This window comes from Sphaeramia orbicularis, chromosome 2 (assembly GCF_902148855.1).
Source record: "Sphaeramia orbicularis chromosome 2, fSphaOr1.1, whole genome shotgun sequence".
In the NCBI taxonomy this organism is placed as follows: Eukaryota; Metazoa; Chordata; class Actinopteri; order Kurtiformes; family Apogonidae; genus Sphaeramia; species Sphaeramia orbicularis.
Window position 1 is genome coordinate 14,367,016 of NC_043958.1, and position 17,235 is coordinate 14,384,250.

Genomic DNA, 17,235 nt, shown 5'->3' on the forward strand with positions numbered 1-17,235 from the left:
CATTAGCCTTTAGCAGGGCTTCAAATATGTGTCCTACCCTTCATTAGAGGAACAACACGGTCAGTTCACACTCTTTTTTTTTTTTTTCCTCATGCCTTTTGAGCTCCTGGGAGTCTGTGGCCTGTTAAATTACTGATAAAAACCCAGGATACTTGCACAAAAACACTCTCTAGTATAAAAATATTTATCTGAGAAGAAGTCAAGGCCGGTCAGATGAAGAAGTCACCCATTACACTGGACATTTTGTTTAGTGGGAAACCAGGTGTGTGTGTGTGTGAGGTGATAAGTCTGAGAAGTCAAAGCAGAGTCACAGCTTTTGCAAATGTATGAAATAGATGAATGGTTTTAACACAAGCTTTAACAGTTGAAGCCTGGGGAAGAGAATGAGAAATTTCTTCAACGCAATACAAGTCAAGACTAAACTTCTCCATGTGTCTGCGTCTGTCATTAGTAATGCACATGTACAATATGTGCCAGTGGCTTATTTCTTGACATTTGCTGCAAGTGTAAGTCAGCCAGACCACCCGTAAGTAAATCTGCACATCACAAAAGAAGAACATTTCTCTAGATACTGTGTGAACCAGCCGCAAAAAAAGATAATGCAGCTCTCAGCTTTCAAGGCCGTTCTTTGTTATCTTCTGTTGTGTGTTGGCTACAAAATAATTTTGCTTGCTGACTTCATTCAGAACCAGATAGCTGCAAAGCAAAAAAGGACTGAAACAAACTCCGTTTTCAGACAAACTGTGCTTCTCTAAGACAGGAAAAGAACTCTTTTTTTGGTTGCACCTTCGAGGCTTTTTCAATCCAAAAGTACAGTCATGGTGTCCAGCACTGTGTTCGTCCTGGGCCCGTTGTGGGTCTTCACTCTGGCAGAGGCCTGCTGCCCAGAGGAGACACCGAGGGAGGAGGTGGTGTCCTGGTTCAAAGAACGAATCCTGGACGGCCTCGGGCTGGAGGAGCCCCCTGCAGCTACAGTTAGGGGTCCAGATGAGGACACGAGGAAGCCATCCAGGAGGCCCCCCAAGAGGAGCAGGACCACATGGGTGAACGAAGACATCCACCTGAAGCATGACACACCAGAAATTATTGTCTTTCCAAGTTCTGGTGAGGGAAGCTGCTGAATCTTTCACCCTCATTTGTTTAAAGTATTCAATGTCAAAATATTTCATTTTGGCAACTGTAAAAATATGTAAAATATCTTTTGCATTAATACCTTCAGTTGTGTAGTAACTGGATTGGATGGAGGTGAATGTCAATAAGGTTAGCATTTAGAGAAACTATTATTTGCAGAAAACAGATTCATTCATCAGTGTGCCAACTCAATACTTCAAATGACATTGAATATTAGACAAAATAATTACATGATAAAATGAGCAGATGAATAAACTACTTAAAACACTAGCAGCAATTTAGCAGTGCATCTTTTTATGTTGATCTTGTCTGTCTTCTACGTGCTTGACATATTTTAACCCATAAAGACCCAGTGCTACTTTGGTGCCAGTTCCCAAATGAATTTTTCTCTCTGTTTAACCATTCGTAAGTGATTTATCTCCATTGATTTTGGTGTTATCCTCTGCATTTTGCATTTTTCACTGTAAATCATGCATTTTCCTCTGTTTAATTTTGTCTCTTTAATTTAGATGTTAATGAAACCTCAAAGGAAATTCAAAGATTATTCTATCAAAACAGACAAAACTGAAGAAAAAGTCAGTATTCCAACAAAATCCATCATTAAATGAACATAAACCCAGTGTTTCCATCCACTTTCATTGATCCAACTCCATGGGTTTTACTGGCGAATCAATGTTGTAAAAGATGACGGTGTTTCCACGTTCACTACGGAGCCTCTGAACGTCCAAATGGGTCATATCTGATTACCATTAAAAGACGACAAACTGCATTTTATACCAATTATTTACATGTATTGATAGAATTAGTGAGTCTAAAGGTATTAAATATTTTAGATCAGTAGATGCTTTTGGTCACCAGTGGATGTTTGGGTCTGTATGGGTTAAACACTATGTTGTTGCACATTTCACACTGAGGTCTGCTACAACAGTCTTCTTGCAGAGGAAAATGCATTTTTTGCTAGCGTTGTTGAGGTTTAAAGTAAAATGAATGCATATCCCTTTATTATTTTAGTGTTTTTAGTGTTTATGTGTATAGGGATAAGTATATTGCATAGATTATTGGTGCAGCCCAAAGAACTTACAGCGTTAGCAAATTTTCACTTAAACAATAATAAATCTTTGCTTTTTACTGTAATAAACTCTTATAGGTTTTTATCTCTTTGTCATTTTATGTATTTGTATCTTATGAGGCTGTAACTAATGATTGTTTTCAAAGCTGACCTATCTGTTCATTATTTTCCACGTTGAACAATTAGTTGTTTTTTTTTAATAAAATGTCAGAAAAAGCTGAAAAATGTCAAGTAATGTTTCATGACGCCTAAGATGATGTCTCAAAGGTCTCAGATATTTTCCATTTACTGTCAAAGAGGACAAAAGAAGACTAAATATTCTTATTTAAGAGGAATCAGAAAAATACTGAAATTGATTAATTGATCAGAACAGTATCTATAATAGCAGGACTTTGCAGTTCTACTTTGACCATCATGTTAAATGTGCTCAGTGGATAAAGCTGTTTTTCAGATGATCGTAGGATAAACTGAAGCACTGTGAGTGTGTCCTTGTGGGCAAAGACAGGCATTGAATCCATTACCTGTTTTACTTTTTTTCCAACATTAAATAGCCTTCACATTAATATAATGGTGGAGTATAACTGTTCAAAGGAAAATGAGACAGTCTCAGTGACTCTAGTGCAGTGTCTGTATTGATCACAACCCAGTGAATCTTCTTGTGTGTCATCCTTTTTATGACTGTAGGAGTCTGAGGAGGACCTGAATGGTACCATAAAATCCCATAAACCTGTCTGACTGCTATCCAATCTTATTCTTTCACAGACTCATCCTGTTCCACATCTGACTCTGGAGAGACCACCAGGGGCCCCTTTACGTATTACTTCCAACTGTCCATTAACAGACAGGAGGTCCAGCTCACATCTGGCCAGCTGTGGTTCTTTGCAGGTCAAGGGGTCACTGTGAACTCCTCAGCCCCCCTCTTCATGCTCACATCAGCCCAGCAGCTCCATCTGGCCGCAGAGACTCCGTCACAGACCACCTCAGATGGATGGACCACATATGACTTTGAGCAGACCTCGCTGGACTCCATGTCTGAGGGGCCCTTCCTGGTCCAGATCCGCTGTCCAACATGTCAGTGCCACTCAAGTGAGCCAGACAAGACCCCTTTCCTCCACCTCCACGCCGAGCCCCGAGGTCCAGTCCGCTCCCCACGCCGGGCACCTGTCACCATCCCCTGGTCCCCCTCAGCCGTAGACCTGCTCCAGAGACCCTCTCAGGAGCAGCACAGTGACTGCCATCGGGAGGCCATTGTAATCAGCTTTGACGAGCTGGGCTGGGACAGCTGGATCGTCGACCCCAAGTCCCTGACCTTCTACTACTGTCAGGGGAACTGCTCCGCCTGGGACCGGACCACCGCCTCCCTGGGCATCACACAGTGCTGCGCCCCGGTCCCGGGATCCATGAGGTCCCTGAGGATCATCACCACATCTGATGGAGGATACTCATTCAAGTATGAGATCCTGCCAAACATCATCCCTGAGGAGTGTACTTGTTTCTGAGCATTTATGTTTATAAAAGTCCATTTCATCCATATTAGAGGATTTTTTTTTTTTTTTTTTACAAGGGACACCAGATCCAAGCATGACAAAGGCTATGTTTGAGTGGAATAGTGTGGGACAAAACACCAATGCTCCTTTAACCCATAAAGACCCAGGGCTACTTTAGTGTCAGCTCCCAAATGATTTTTTCTTTATATTTAACCTTTCTCAAGTGATTTATCACCATTTCTTATAACATTATCCTCTGTTTTTTTTTTTTTTTTTCATTTTTAAGTGAAAATCAGAAATTTTCTTATATTTAATTCACTGATCATGTAGATGTTCATAAAAGCTTAGAATAAAATTGAGGGCTATATCAGAAACAGAGAAAACTGAAGAAAAAGGGACTTTTTGAGTCAATAACTGAACTTAAACTAAGTGTCTTTATCCACTGTCATTGATCCAACTCCATGGGTTCTGCGAAAGATGGTGTTTCCACGTTCACTACAGAACCTCTGAATGTCCAAATGGGTCATATCTGATGACCGTTAAAAGACGACAAACTGCATTTTACACCAGTTATTTACGTGTACTGATAGGATTAGTGAATCATCAGGTATTACACAGTTTAGATCCGTAGATGGTTTTGGACATCAGTAGATGTTTGGGTCTGTATGGGGAGGTTACATACTCAGCCTATAGCATGTGACAGACTTTCTGCTATTAATGTTGGTACAGTTTAGATATATACATTAAGGGAAAATTAAAGTTAAGTAAAGATAACATATGACTGACAATACTGGTGGTATGTCATTGTCTTAAATACATCTAAGTTACCTTATGTCTCAATCAGAAGCTTGGCAGACAATTATTCAGTCTGAAGACTTCACTGAAACGGACAGTTAAAATGCGACACCACTTGTAAAATACTGCTTAGCTTCATGAACCAGTATTCAGATCACAGTAGTATATGGAAACAGACCTTTTCCTTTTCCACATTTAGATGGAAACCTGACTATAATCTGCATTTTCCTCATGCATTCCCTTCAAAATCCAGACAGAAGGTTGTTAAATTGTGATGTATGCATTGAAATAAATTCAACTGAAACTGAAGTATTGAACATACGCTGCAGAGATGTTCTAAATCCTCTCTGTGGGCGGACTATCTAAAGAGCATCACCCCAAATCTGTTTACATGTGGATGAAATTTTAGTCATTTATCTCCAAAATGGATAAATCTCTGCACACTGATAGAAATTTTTGCAACCAGATGTCAAGTCCTTTCAAGAAAACATGTCAATATGGATGAAAATGACTGACATTGATCTAATATTTTTCATATAAATAACAATAAATCTTAGTTTTCATTTCATCTTTAGTAAAACCAGCATTTTAACTTTGCATTGTGATTGTCACCTCTAGAGGGCAGTGTGAGTCTATTCTGCTATTGAAGGTTTCACTTCAGCACCTTCAGTTTGACAACTGAGACTGGTTCCTGTCATTTCATATTATTAAACCATATGATATGACAGGAATCTCACTTTTTTTTTATTCATATCAATAAGCAGGTCCTATCATTTCCGAAATAAGGTACCCTATTTTTCCACTATTTACATATTTGATAACTGCCCTCATGGTCAACCTATTTTTTCAGGCACCCAAGCATCAATATGCTTTAAGGCAGGAAAAATGTGGACTACACAAAATATTCATGTTCAAATATATTTATTTACTCTGAAGACAAAATAATCTCTACAGTTACAAAAACTACAAAACTTGCAATAGAAAAAAAAGAACAAGTACCATAGTCAAAATGGAATGTCGTACCTTAAAATAAGGGGGAAAAAAATTAAAACAAAAGTGAGATGAGATGATTATATGACTACAGCATCTTACAGCTCTCTGGCAACATTTCATTTCCAGTCAAAAACCATAAATTCGACCGACAGATGAATGGGTTTCATCTGTTTACACGGCACCAGGCTGTGTGTCAGCTCTGTCCTCAGCAGGCAACTGTCATCCTTTCCTCAGCTCGGTTGTGTCTTTTGGTTTTTTGTTTTTTTTTTCCTCTTCGGGATGCATGAAAAGCATCCGTGTTTCAGCACAAAAAAAAAAAGAAAAAGAAAAGCAGAAGGAGTGGTGGTGCATGTCAAGGATGGAAAATATGGCTCACCGAAGAAGAATGTAAATTTGAAAAGACAAGGATGGAATTTTCTTTGTTGACAGGAGCCCAAAAGACAGATGTTTCCAGCTGGTTTCAAACAAAAATGATTGTTTTAAGCTTTTCTGCATGATGAGCATTGATAATCAGTTATACGACATTATTTAGGGAAGAAATTTACTTAAATTTACTTAATAGCCAACTGTCTGATTAGATGGCAGTTAAGATGCTAACGCTTCCTTCTAAACAAGTCCTACAAAGATAAAACTATAGCTTTGGTCACTTTGTAGCAAAATAAATGGAGTATTTCAAATGATACGATTGTACTAAAAAAAAAAACAAAAAACAAACCTATTCTTGGCATATTTCTGGACGATAAAGAATTCAAGCATTTCCCAGGTAAACATTTTGGCCGATTGGAGTAAATATACAGGCGTAAAAATGTGTCGAACATATCTGAAATTTTGTGGCTTCTTGCTGATAAACACATATAATCCTCAAACGTCAAATCTGTTTAAATTAAACATGAAAAATGACTCATCTAGTACAGGTTAAGCCGCCCTCTCTGCAAGAAAAAAAAAAGATGCTGCTACATGCACTCCAGAAATGACATAACCTAAGGCAGTAATGTTTGAAAGAGACTCTGAGACCAACACCAAACAGAGTGAAATATTAGCATTTGACAATATTTTACAAAAAGAGACTCTTTTGTGATGAAGACAAAAAAGTTCACTTTGCCAGGGGAGTTTAGAGCTTACCATAATCCTTACAAGGTTTTGGATGAGGATTACTGCACAGCCACAAAAACGGAGTGGGCAAAAGAACAGGGTGTAGACAAGGTTTGTAGCCGAAGGCACAGTCGAGGTTTGGAAGGTCGGCAAGCAGAAACTGGAGATGTGGCAGGCTTTCAAGTTTACAAGTCGTGGAGATGAACAATTTGTCACAACACAGCTCGGTCAGCACTTATCTGTCTTTCTTGACTGACCCCTAATACTGAAAGGCACATTTCTATTATCCATCCTCCTCACACACAAACACACACTCGCAAACACACAAACAAAACACACGCTTTGGTCTCCCTCAGTGGTCTGACTGCATTCCCATATGTGCTTCCCCCGTGTGTTTAAGGCCAGTAGGAATGGAAGGACAGACGTTTGAGGCAGGAAGCACGCTCAGGCATGTATTCCTAAGAAGGAGACAAACACAGGACAATTCAGCATGAACAGGATCTTCACTACAAGTAGGACTCAAGCCCTGTGTTAAAAATCATGAACTCATCTGAGGTAGAGCTTCAGAAAGTTCAGAATAGAGTTGAATGCTGGCAAGTTTGTTTTTTGAGTTGAGTTTTACAATTTTAGTGTTACTTCCCCCGGCATTATGAGAAAAAGTCATCTCTAAAAGCTGAAAAAGGTACAATGAAAATCTAAATGATACCATGTGATTTACAAAACCATTGTTTTCTCATATTATGCAAAGCTATTTTAATACAGAACAAAACATTTCTGGGCCTAATAATTAAATCCTCTGTAATTAGCGCTAAATAAAAAAACAAAGGCCCAATTTGGTTTTAGTTGCTAGATGTCACATCATTCACTTTACTGTAGCAAAGTTTTTTTTTTAGCATCTCATTTTACATGGAGTAATTTTTTTCCACTACTTTTAATCTTTGTTTTGATTAACTGCAACAACCTTGGTTTGAACTAATCAACTGGCTATACTTTGTCTACTTAACATACTGAACTAACCATTAAAGTTCATCCTATTAAAGAAAGGCTAAACATTCTCCGTGTCTTGCTTCTTCATGTGAGGATTTGCCGATTTGAATCCAAATGCCATTTTTGCAATTAACATATTAAGATATTGCATCAGAAAAGTTTGACAGTAGATTGTGACTCACTTGAAGTTTTTTTTGCTTTTTTCAAAGTAGATTTAAATTGCTTAGAAAGGAAATTAATTACTTTTTAACTTGTATAACTGATCATCTGTTTGCCTGGTGTTTTCCAGTTGCATAAAGTAACTACATGTATGTGTGGACTGATGAAATCACTTATGCAAGAACAGAGGGACTAGATTCCTGCTGGGTGTTCGGTACCTTTCTCACTGGTCTCTCCTTGCTTTTCCTGGGCAAAGTTGAGGCGGTTCTGCTCGGCTGCCGTCTGTGCGGCTGTGTTGACCTCAGGGCTGCTGCTTCTTGAAGGGCTTCCTTCATCTGCCTGGTAGGCCAGGTCCAGGTGCTGCTGGGCCAGCTTCAGGTGCCTCCTCAGACGCTCCAGCTCTGAGGAGGAGGGTCCCTCGTCCCCGAAACTCTCCCGTCCGGAGTCGCCCATGGGCGAGTCCCTCAGCTGTCCTTTAAGTTTCTCCTTCTTCATGGTGGCGTGGTAACCTGGCGGGGCGGTCGGAATGGCCCGTAATGAGTGCGTTGGCTGGGCGCGGGAGTGAAGGTTGGCCCGTCTGCGGAAAGTTTCGCGGATGCCTCCAATCCCCAAATGGAGTATTTCCAAGACGGTGAGGAGCAGGCAGAGGAAAGACACAACGTACATCACCATCAGGAAGATGGTCTTCTCAGTGGGACGGGACACAAAGCAGTCCACGGTGTGTGGGCATGGTGAACGGGTGCAGACATAGGATGCCATCACCTCAAAGCCATATAGGATGTACTGGCCAAAAAGAAAGGCCACCTCAAAGCCAGAGCGGCACACCAGCTGGCACACGTAGACTTTCATGAGCCCATCCCGCAAGATCCGTCGACGACCATCATGCTTTTTCTCTGAGCCTGGAAAACCAACAAAAACTGATTAATGTCTGATCTACATCATATTAAAGTTACTTTATCATGGACTTCAAATAACTAGACAGATCATCAATACTTAACTCAGTCTCAAGGATAAAACAGTGTCTTTGTGTATTTTTGTAAACCAAGGATATCATACACATCTGACTGTTTCTAAAACAGCAACATATTTAATCTGTGAAGATGTGATAAAAATTACTCAGTGTATTTATAACACGTAAAGGTTCAGTCTGCAAAGTCTTACTGATATCTAGCAAAGGAACTGTTGCAGCCAAATGACCCCCCCTAACATGGCCAGTTTAAAATGTGAAAAGGCCTTTTTAGAGTCTGTGTTTGTTTAGTCTTTTGGAGGATTTTGGTTAAGAGGATAACTCTGGCCCACCTCATAACACAGTAGGTGGTACTAAGACAATTTAATACTGAATGCCACTCAATAGAAAACAAGAAGACAACCCAATTCATTCTAGGCTAAAAGCTAAAATGACTCACTCTAAAAGTGACAAAAACTAGCCTTTTTATTTATTTATTTTTGCAAATAGACCACCCTAAATCTCTCAAAATCTTACACCAACCCTTTAAAATAAGTCAACTATGAAACACAAGCCAATGTTTTATTCTGGTGACTGAGTTGTAATACTTTTAGCCTACTTTTGTCTGCTTTGTCAGGCTTCTCTGGTTCAATCTCTTCAGCAATCATGGGATCTTCCTCTCCATTGTCCTCCGCCTCCTCATAATCCCGAACTGCTCCTCGACTGACAATGGGCATCCTGCGAGCATTTTTCCGGTTCCGGACGGGCCTGTACTCGCTGTCATCCATGCGGGCGATTTTGTGCATAGCAAAGCCCAGGTACATAATTGTGGGAGTGGTGATCATGATGACCTAGACAAAATATGCATGTTAGACAAATTCAGCTTTCACAGTCTTACCCCAGACAGTTGAAGGTATATTGACTGGGGTTTATATTGAAAACAAGTTCAAAGGTACCTGAAAAATCCAGAATCTGACGTGTGAAAGTGGTGCAAATGCGTCGTAGCACACATTCTCACATCCAGGCTGTTGGGTGTTGCAGACAAATTTACTCTGTTCATCATAGTAGATGGTTTCTCCCCCCACGGCTGTCAGCACGATGCGGAAGATGATGAGCACCGTCAGCCAGATCTTCCCCACAAAGGTGGAATGGTTGGAGATTTCATCCAGCAGACGAGTTAGGAAACTCCAGCTCATGGTGCCAATGTGACCGGTGAGCTAAATCAGCTCTGGATGGAAAGACGAGACATAAAGCTGATGTAATGAACGTACACTTTGGTTTGTTTATGTGTTTGTGTTGCTTATTCTGGACTTACACCAGGTCCAGGCAACAAACTCACACTAGGAATCTGAATCATCAAAATAAAGAAAAACAGGTTTTGTCTTCTACTCTACAAACTAACAATCAACAAACAGTAACACCATCATACTGAAATTTTTATTTTTTTCAACCAACTTTTGAGGCTCGAGCAGATAGAATCATCTTTCTATTTAATGTAATATCATTGGAAATTCTAAATATTTTGAGGTTTTTAAATTGCAGTAATTATCTTCATTATTGCAATATATTTCTTCCCTTCTCCTTTTCCATGAACCAGACCCAGATAAGCAACAGATGATGGGACTAATTAAGGATTTTCTTTCATCTTTTAGGTAAATTTTGCATTCTTGCCTAAAAGTGAAAATGCTTCAATATTTTGTGGTTTTACCTCACAATACTCATGAGTATTTGATGATAATTTTTTAATGCTGACTAAAGTTATATTTCAGTGACATATCTCTATATTTCTGAAATGTTCTGCTACTTGGCAAGTGTTTGTGAGTAGTTTTGTCTTATTGTTGGGCCATAAAGAAGAAGTTTAACTGGGGCTCAGTTAAATTTAATGACCAAAACTCCCTTATAAAACCTTTTTCTGATATCCCAGTCCTAAATTCACATCTACTATCTAAAATGTTGTAGGCAAAACCGTTCATTGAGTAAATAAATGTCTGTTGATTCAGTTGAAATAGTTTAGCATTATATCAGTCTAATGTCAGTCCTAAGTTGGAGCCCTATCTGCAAACCTCAGCTGAAAATATCCACAGGAAAGGAATTAAAAGAACTGATAAAGGCAAGAACAAGGAGTTAGTGAATGAAAATGGATGCTTAAATCCTTTTTTGGTTAGAAAAGTGTACACATGCATCATCGCATCTACACAATGATTAAAGAATGCAAGTGCAAATACTGCATGCGAGTAATCTAGATAAACCACAACCACATGGCCGAGATATGAACACAGCCACGAGCTTTGTTTTTAATCAGACACAGATCTCAGAGACACGCAGGTATCCAAGTGGAAACTGCACAACAACCTGTAAACCACTGCTGTTGGTCAAAAATCGCACTAGTTTGGCAACTCTGCATTCTTACACCCACCCCCCTGTGCAATGCCAGGCTTCGGCTGCTTAATCAAACATCAAAGTGTCGGCTGGCAAGTCGCAGCTAGCTGTGAGGAGAACCAGAGCGTCTCTGGACTGCAAGAATTAGGACTGTAAGCACTGAGTGGAGCTTGGGGATTTATTTCCTGTTGGGCTACCAGACATGATTCCGTTAAATGATTTAAAACCATAATCTGATACCAAAGCAAGGGCATAAATACAATGCTGGTATTGTTTCAGTCCAGGAACCATCACAACGAAGATCACTAAGTAATACAGCTAATCTTGTTCAACCTTTGAAGGGAACCTGAACTCCAGATGAATGCTTTATTAAAGATCATTTACTCAGACACAGAGTGAACTTGTCTGTTTGGCTTCATTAACTACATTGATCATGACGTTACATCTTTAAAATCTGAAGACGTAGAAGAACTCTATTTAAGCACTGCCTTCATGTTAACTTCACTCCAGTTTTCACCTATCCTGACACATCTATCTTTAATGTCTATTTTGTATGTTACGACACTTTCAACCCATGATTAAGAACTTACATTGCACTTTTCATCAATTTGAGCCAAGGCTGAATGATTTGACCAAAACCACCATGGATGATTCCCATTTTTCTGTTTACATGAAGTCAAGACAAAACATGATTCAATAATAGGGTTTACTAAAACACTATGCTATAGATAACAGGAGAAACATAGCCTATGTATTACAATAAATAAATAAATAAATAAATAGGTCAGGCTGCATTTTGCCTTTTTTAATCAATATTTTGTAATTTTTCACTTTCATATCATTTTGTCTTTTTCTGTTTTTGTCTTGCTACATCTGTTACAACATTTGGCTTATTTGACATTATGTTTTTGGCGTGTTGTGTCTTTTTAACGTACTTTTTGTTTAATTACATCTGTTTTATGATATGCACCAAAAGATACATGTCTTTTCTATGTGCTATTGCTGATCCATTTACGTTAAAACTAGTCATGATGTTGAGAAGAGCAATGATGCAAAACAATAATATAAATAATATAAATAATCATAATCAGCTTTGCTCAAATATATTAAAACTCTTCAAAGTACAGACTTATGTTTAAAAGTAAAAAGTTATCAAAAAAATTAAGAACACATACTTGAGAAGTCTACTTATGTATTCATTTTTGTTTTGTTTTTTTAATTTAAAAATTACATGAATCGCACCCTCCCTAAAACAGGGTGTAGCAACAAATTACCAGCAATGCATGAGTCAGTGTAACAGAACAAGGCTTTAGCCAGTTCAAGCATCTGTAGACTTGTCTCAGATTTGCACATGATTCTCCTGCTCTCTCCAAGTTACTCATCCATTCCTCTACAAAAAAAATGCCACCTTCAGATCCTCAAGAAACTGGTGAGGCTGACTTGCCTGAGCCTGACCCCAAAGAATCAAACAATCATGCAAAAATATTCCACCAAAAACGTCATGGACTAATCAGCTGCGCCAAAGCTGGGAAAATGTTCGAAGTTGGCCTTTCTTGGCTACAACTAAATTGCAGAGGAGGCTGCCAGACAGTGAAAATTATGAGTCTTGAAGCATTTCTCTGTCAAGTATGTAAAAAGTGTTTACAGCGTACTTAATGAGCAAGATTCAACCACTACACAGACACTACCCTGAAAAAACATCTCATGTGCCTGCTCTATGAGGTGGGAATGAAAAAACAGACAACTTATGACCCTAGTAGAAAAGTCTGAGGCAGGAACAACAGCTACAAGGTGACATCTGGTTCTACCCCTGCTGTATAATTACAAGCCTCACCTATAAATTCTATAATTGGCAAAGGTTTTTGAGCAGTCGAGTTTGGAATTGTGTGCCCCAGGGTACTGTAAAAGAAAGAAGTAGCTTTTCTTACTGCTTAAAAAAAAAAAAAAAAGAAAAAAGAAATATCAGTGTTAAAATACAGACGTCACAAGCTGCCCCTTTAAATTGTTTATCCCACTACTGCCAGGTTTGGTTTCTTCCCTCAAATCTCCGTCTGTGATCTGATATTCAGCCATCTCCGGTTCAAACAGTGCTTTGAGGACATGACCCGTTGTGCAAAATACTGCGTGCTGACCAAAAAGCATCCCTTGAGAAATGAAAAAAACACTATTACCATTATGAACCCACAGAAGTCTAACCACTAATAGAAATCTATAATCAAAAAATACTTCAGGCAGAGCTGCGCTGAGCTTGCAGAAGGAGGCTGACATTTAAATTTGACCTCCCTCTGGTTTGTTCGCTTGTTTGGACAACTTTAAACAAACATATCTCTACAGTATATCACAGGAATAATTACTCTGACTGGATATTACTTGACCTTGCCACATAAAAGGTGCTTGAGATTGTGCAATCTAGATTCCAGTAAAAGTGAAAACATAACTCAACACTTCAACACTGAAATGTGAAATGGTCACAGGTAAGGTGGATTTCATAACAGAAAAGAGATACCTTTTTGTTTTCAGCCTACTTGTACTTGGCAGAGTAGCCAAAAGTTACTGTAATTTCAGACTCTGGCTGTGTGCCATAAATGGCTCAGTTTAGGTCTAATGTTTTTAGTAGCCGTTGTTGTTCTGCCGGTTTTAAAGGTCCATACAGGAGTTCAGCTCCTGCTTGGGTTAATGAAAGGTTGTCTAGGTGCGCCACTAAAGAATTTGTAGTTTTTCTCCATTCAGAGTAGCAAACTACATGGATCCAATGTACTTTACTACTTAAACACCAACTCTTTCCTCAAATAGTAAAAAACAAAAAGAAAAAAAAAACAACCTGGTTCTGAAGAATTAGTTTCTCTCTAGGGGTTCAGTATGATAATCAATAGATATTCACTGTTCAACAATAAATTGCATTACAATACTCTGTACCAATGCAGCAGTCAACGTCAAGCAAATCCAAATTGAAGCATGAATAGTGCATTTCCATGAACAGGTTTAAAGTGGATAAACTAGGTTTACTGTCCACGGTGATTATAAATGCTTACTTATTCATCTAAGACACAGAAACATCTAGAAGTTTACCAATCAGATTTCTGACAGATTCCCTCTATGAAGACATATCCTTGAAACTAGACTGTCCCTGGAAAAGTCTAAATTGCCCACAAGTGAAGTATACATATAATATACCAATATTTAATACATCACAGATCAGGTGTGGCATCTTTAACACACTGAGCACATCATGCATGCCATTTTGAAATACTGGACACAAATTTAGCAAAACTAAATCTGTGACAAGTTTACTCAATCCTTTCTTAAAAATAAAATATTCATTCTTGAATTATATGTTATGTAGTAGTATGTTGAACATTGCTGTAATAAACAGAGGGAAAAGAAGTAGGACATTTGGCTGAGGTCAGTTTTTCATGGCTGAAAGAAAAGTATGGTCTCCTCATCAGTCCACACCAACTGTTGCTGCTACTAGCCACAATTTTAGCGTTTTATGGGAGTATCCAAGATGTCAGGGATCAGTCACGCGAGTTAAATGTTTTCTGCATTTGAAGTTACAACAAACGTGTTTCCATTTCCTTTTATATGCATTAAAGCTGTTTTGAAAGATACAAAAAGCATATCAAGCAAGTGTAAAACTTTTTTGAAGATTTTTTTTCTCAACTTTTCAATAAGTATTTCCTAATATGAAAGACCAATATGGGCATAATATACTTTCATGACACAGTTTCCTAACCCTTCATTGTGTCCTGCTCAACCAAAAGTATGTCACTTAAGAGTGCTAAAGAAAGAGGTCAAACCCTACATATTTGAGAGAAAGATTACAAATGTGAGAGGGTTAAAGTTTAATCTGCTCTGCTTCATCATCTTGTGACTCCTCAGATTTATCTTGTGACACGTTAAGGAGGTCTGGACCCCCTGGTAGGCAATTACGATCTATGATACACCATGATGTCTGTGCAAAAGATGAAAAAAAAAAAAAAAAAAAAAAAAGGCTACCAGTACTGGTAAAATCACTGCATAGTGGCATCAGTTTCATGGAATTTGACAACTGAGATGAAACAAAGCACAATAAAAGTGCATTGTGTCTTAGCTGAGAGCCTCTAACACACTGACTGCAGCTCCCAGGTCTCCAAATCAACTCCCTCAAGCCAAATTGGAGGTGGGGGGTGTTCCATTTAAAGCGCCTGCACGTTTTAGCAGCAGTACTAACATTTGGTGCCAGCGTAGAATTAGGATCCAATTCATTCCTAAATCAATACTTGTCCCATCCCTGTTCATCTCCATTTACAGTGGCAAGCAAACAGAAGTTATGTGGATGAAATCTTGGCAGCTCACTATAAAACGCTTTGTCTTCTTAAATAAAGACAGTTAAATCACATCACCCAACAATGCAGTCGACTAGTGCAAACTTATGTTCTGGTTACAAGTAAACGCAAGCATTTTCATGATGCACAACTGCCACCAGCTGACCAAAGACACAACCTTTTAAGCTTTTAAACAGTAGCTTATTTGCTCATGTGAGTTAAAACCAGCTCAACTGATTTAATGGCTTCTTGCTCCAGGAGTCACTCTGCCCCAGAAGGAGATGGAGGGGGTTGGAGAGAGAGGGAGACAGAGAGAGAGAGAGAGAGAGAAAGAGAGAGAGTTTTTGGGCAAAGGATCTGGACAAAAGCAAAGGCGAGTTAACATTCCTGCGTAACTAAAAGCAGAAAGCTGGATTTTAGGGTTCAGGGAGCAGACAGAGGGCACATGAAATCTCCATGCAGTCTGAGCAGCAAGAGAACACAGCACCTACAAATGTCAATCACTGCACTTCTGTCAGGTCACAGAAATAAAGACAAACAATTAGCAAAAAAGGCATGCAGGAGGAAAGATAGGGGCACATTTCTGTTTAAAAAGAAGATGAAAGGGGATTTAACAGATCCTCAGCAAAACTGTTGAAGGCTTTGAACACACTTTGCTGAGTCAGACTGAACTGTTTTGGAAATTGTGGCATTCCTAGAGGAAAATAAAGAGCTGCCAAGATTTAGTGGTAAACAAAAGAGAAAGGAGAAAAAACAAAGAAAATGAAGCCATCATTTTAAGAGTCAGACACGATTGGGTTGGAAAGTTTAAAGCCACTACATGTTAAGAGAATTGCTCATTAAAAAAAAAAAAAAAAAAAAAGGAAAAAAAGAAAAAACTAAAAAAAAAAAAAAAAGGAAAATCACTGTAATGTCTGTGGTGTGAGTTTAGTTTAGCCAATACCACAGTGGCAGTTTTGTATGTCCAACGGTATGAAAACAGCCCGTTAAGACTCCACTGACCTCAGAACAGCCAAGTTTCACTAACGGCGTCTTTTCTAAATTGTCACAAGAGTTTCTCTCTTTAGGGCTTAAAACTTGTAAAATTTATGGGAAAAAAAAGTTGCGACTCACCGCTCTCCGGCAACAAGTCCAAAACGAAGAAAAAGGTGAAGAAGAAGAAAAAGGTGAAGGAGTAGAAAAAGGAGTAGTAGAAGAAGAAGAAGTGGCTCGCGCAGTAGGAAGTTTATATTTACGCTAGTTTGCCACATAAACTTTTACATAAAAGCTTTTAATGTTCAAAAACTTCTATCTAAGACTAAACCCGGACTTTGTTAGACAGTTTTCCTCGTGCCAAGTCACCCACCTTCTGCGCTCCAAGCCGCGCGCGTCTTCTCCTCGCGCTTGATTGCTCGACCAGGTTTTCCTAATTAGTGCGCTGTCCTCATCGGCGTCTGTGTCCGTCCGCGTCCGTGGCAGCTTTCACTGTGAACCCATTCAGCCTGCGTTGACCCCATGGGTCCCGAACAAGAGGACAAAAGAAAAAGCTCTCTGATTCCTGCAGGCTCCTGCCGTTCCCCTCCTCCTCCTCGTCGTCCCGCACCTCCCCATTCAAGACGAGGAGGCCCCAGCTCGGCTGAAACCTGAGCTCCGGGACGCGAACTACCGTTCTGCATTCATGACAAAGGGCTCTGGGAATCCTCTTAGACCATTTACAATGTGAGGATGCTGCGCAAGTGTCACACAATAAGCCCGGCTCTCCATAGGGAATTATGGGAATTTCTGAGCAGATAAAAATTCCATGAAGCACAATAAAGCCTGTAATGGGCCCACACGGGAACGCAGTATCAGACATGTATGTGCCTGAGTCAAGTGTGAAGTTTCTATATACAGGACTGCGCACAAGTCTTGACT

General features: G+C 39.3%; 2 protein-coding genes across 3 annotated transcripts; one reads left to right on the top strand and one right to left on the bottom strand.

Annotated features, from left to right (window-relative positions):
* The first annotated feature begins 818 nt into the window (after nucleotides 1-818).
* Nucleotides 819-3,813, top strand: inha (inhibin subunit alpha). The gene is made up of 2 exons (XM_030156924.1): nucleotides 819-1,104; nucleotides 2,963-3,813. The coding sequence occupies exons 1-2, from the start codon at nucleotides 819-821 to the stop codon at nucleotides 3,697-3,699; spliced, it is 1,023 nt and encodes a 340-aa protein (XP_030012784.1). The 3' UTR covers nucleotides 3,700-3,813.
* Nucleotides 3,814-5,386: 1,573 nt separating this feature from the next.
* LOC115434737 (gap junction gamma-1 protein-like) lies at nucleotides 5,387-16,928 on the bottom strand. Of its 2 annotated transcripts, none has more exons than XM_030156832.1 (5): nucleotides 16,688-16,928; nucleotides 9,616-9,887; nucleotides 9,279-9,510; nucleotides 7,932-8,612; nucleotides 5,387-7,025 (listed from the first exon to the last, which is right to left on the bottom strand). In XM_030156832.1, the coding sequence occupies exons 2-5, from the start codon at nucleotides 9,853-9,855 to the stop codon at nucleotides 7,012-7,014; spliced, it is 1,167 nt and encodes a 388-aa protein (XP_030012692.1). In that variant the 5' UTR covers nucleotides 9,856-9,887; nucleotides 16,688-16,928; the 3' UTR covers nucleotides 5,387-7,011. The 2 variants fall into 2 exon arrangements, with proteins under 2 accessions (XP_030012692.1, XP_030012701.1); XM_030156841.1 differs by lacking the exon at nucleotides 16,688-16,928 and adding an exon at nucleotides 16,456-16,669.
* Between the last annotated feature and the right edge of the window lie 307 nt (nucleotides 16,929-17,235).

Excerpts from the sequence above, each read along its gene's own strand:
- inha (XM_030156924.1), top strand. The coding sequence starts at position 819 with ATGGTGTCCAGCACTGTGTTCGTCCTGGGCCCGTTGTGGGTCTTCACT. Across the intron at positions 1,105-2,962 it reads TATTGTCTTTCCAAGTTCTG|ACTCATCCTGTTCCACATCT; the intron begins GTGAGGGAAGCT and ends ATTCTTTCACAG.
- LOC115434737 (XM_030156832.1), bottom strand. The coding sequence starts at position 9,855 with ATGAGCTGGAGTTTCCTAACTCGTCTGCTGGATGAAATCTCCAACCAT. Across the intron at positions 9,511-9,615 it reads TCAGATTCTGGATTTTTCAG|GTCATCATGATCACCACTCC; the intron begins GTACCTTTGAAC and ends TATTTTGTCTAG. Across the intron at positions 8,613-9,278 it reads GCCTGACAAAGCAGACAAAA|GCTCAGAGAAAAAGCATGAT; the intron begins GTAGGCTAAAAG and ends TTGGTTTTCCAG.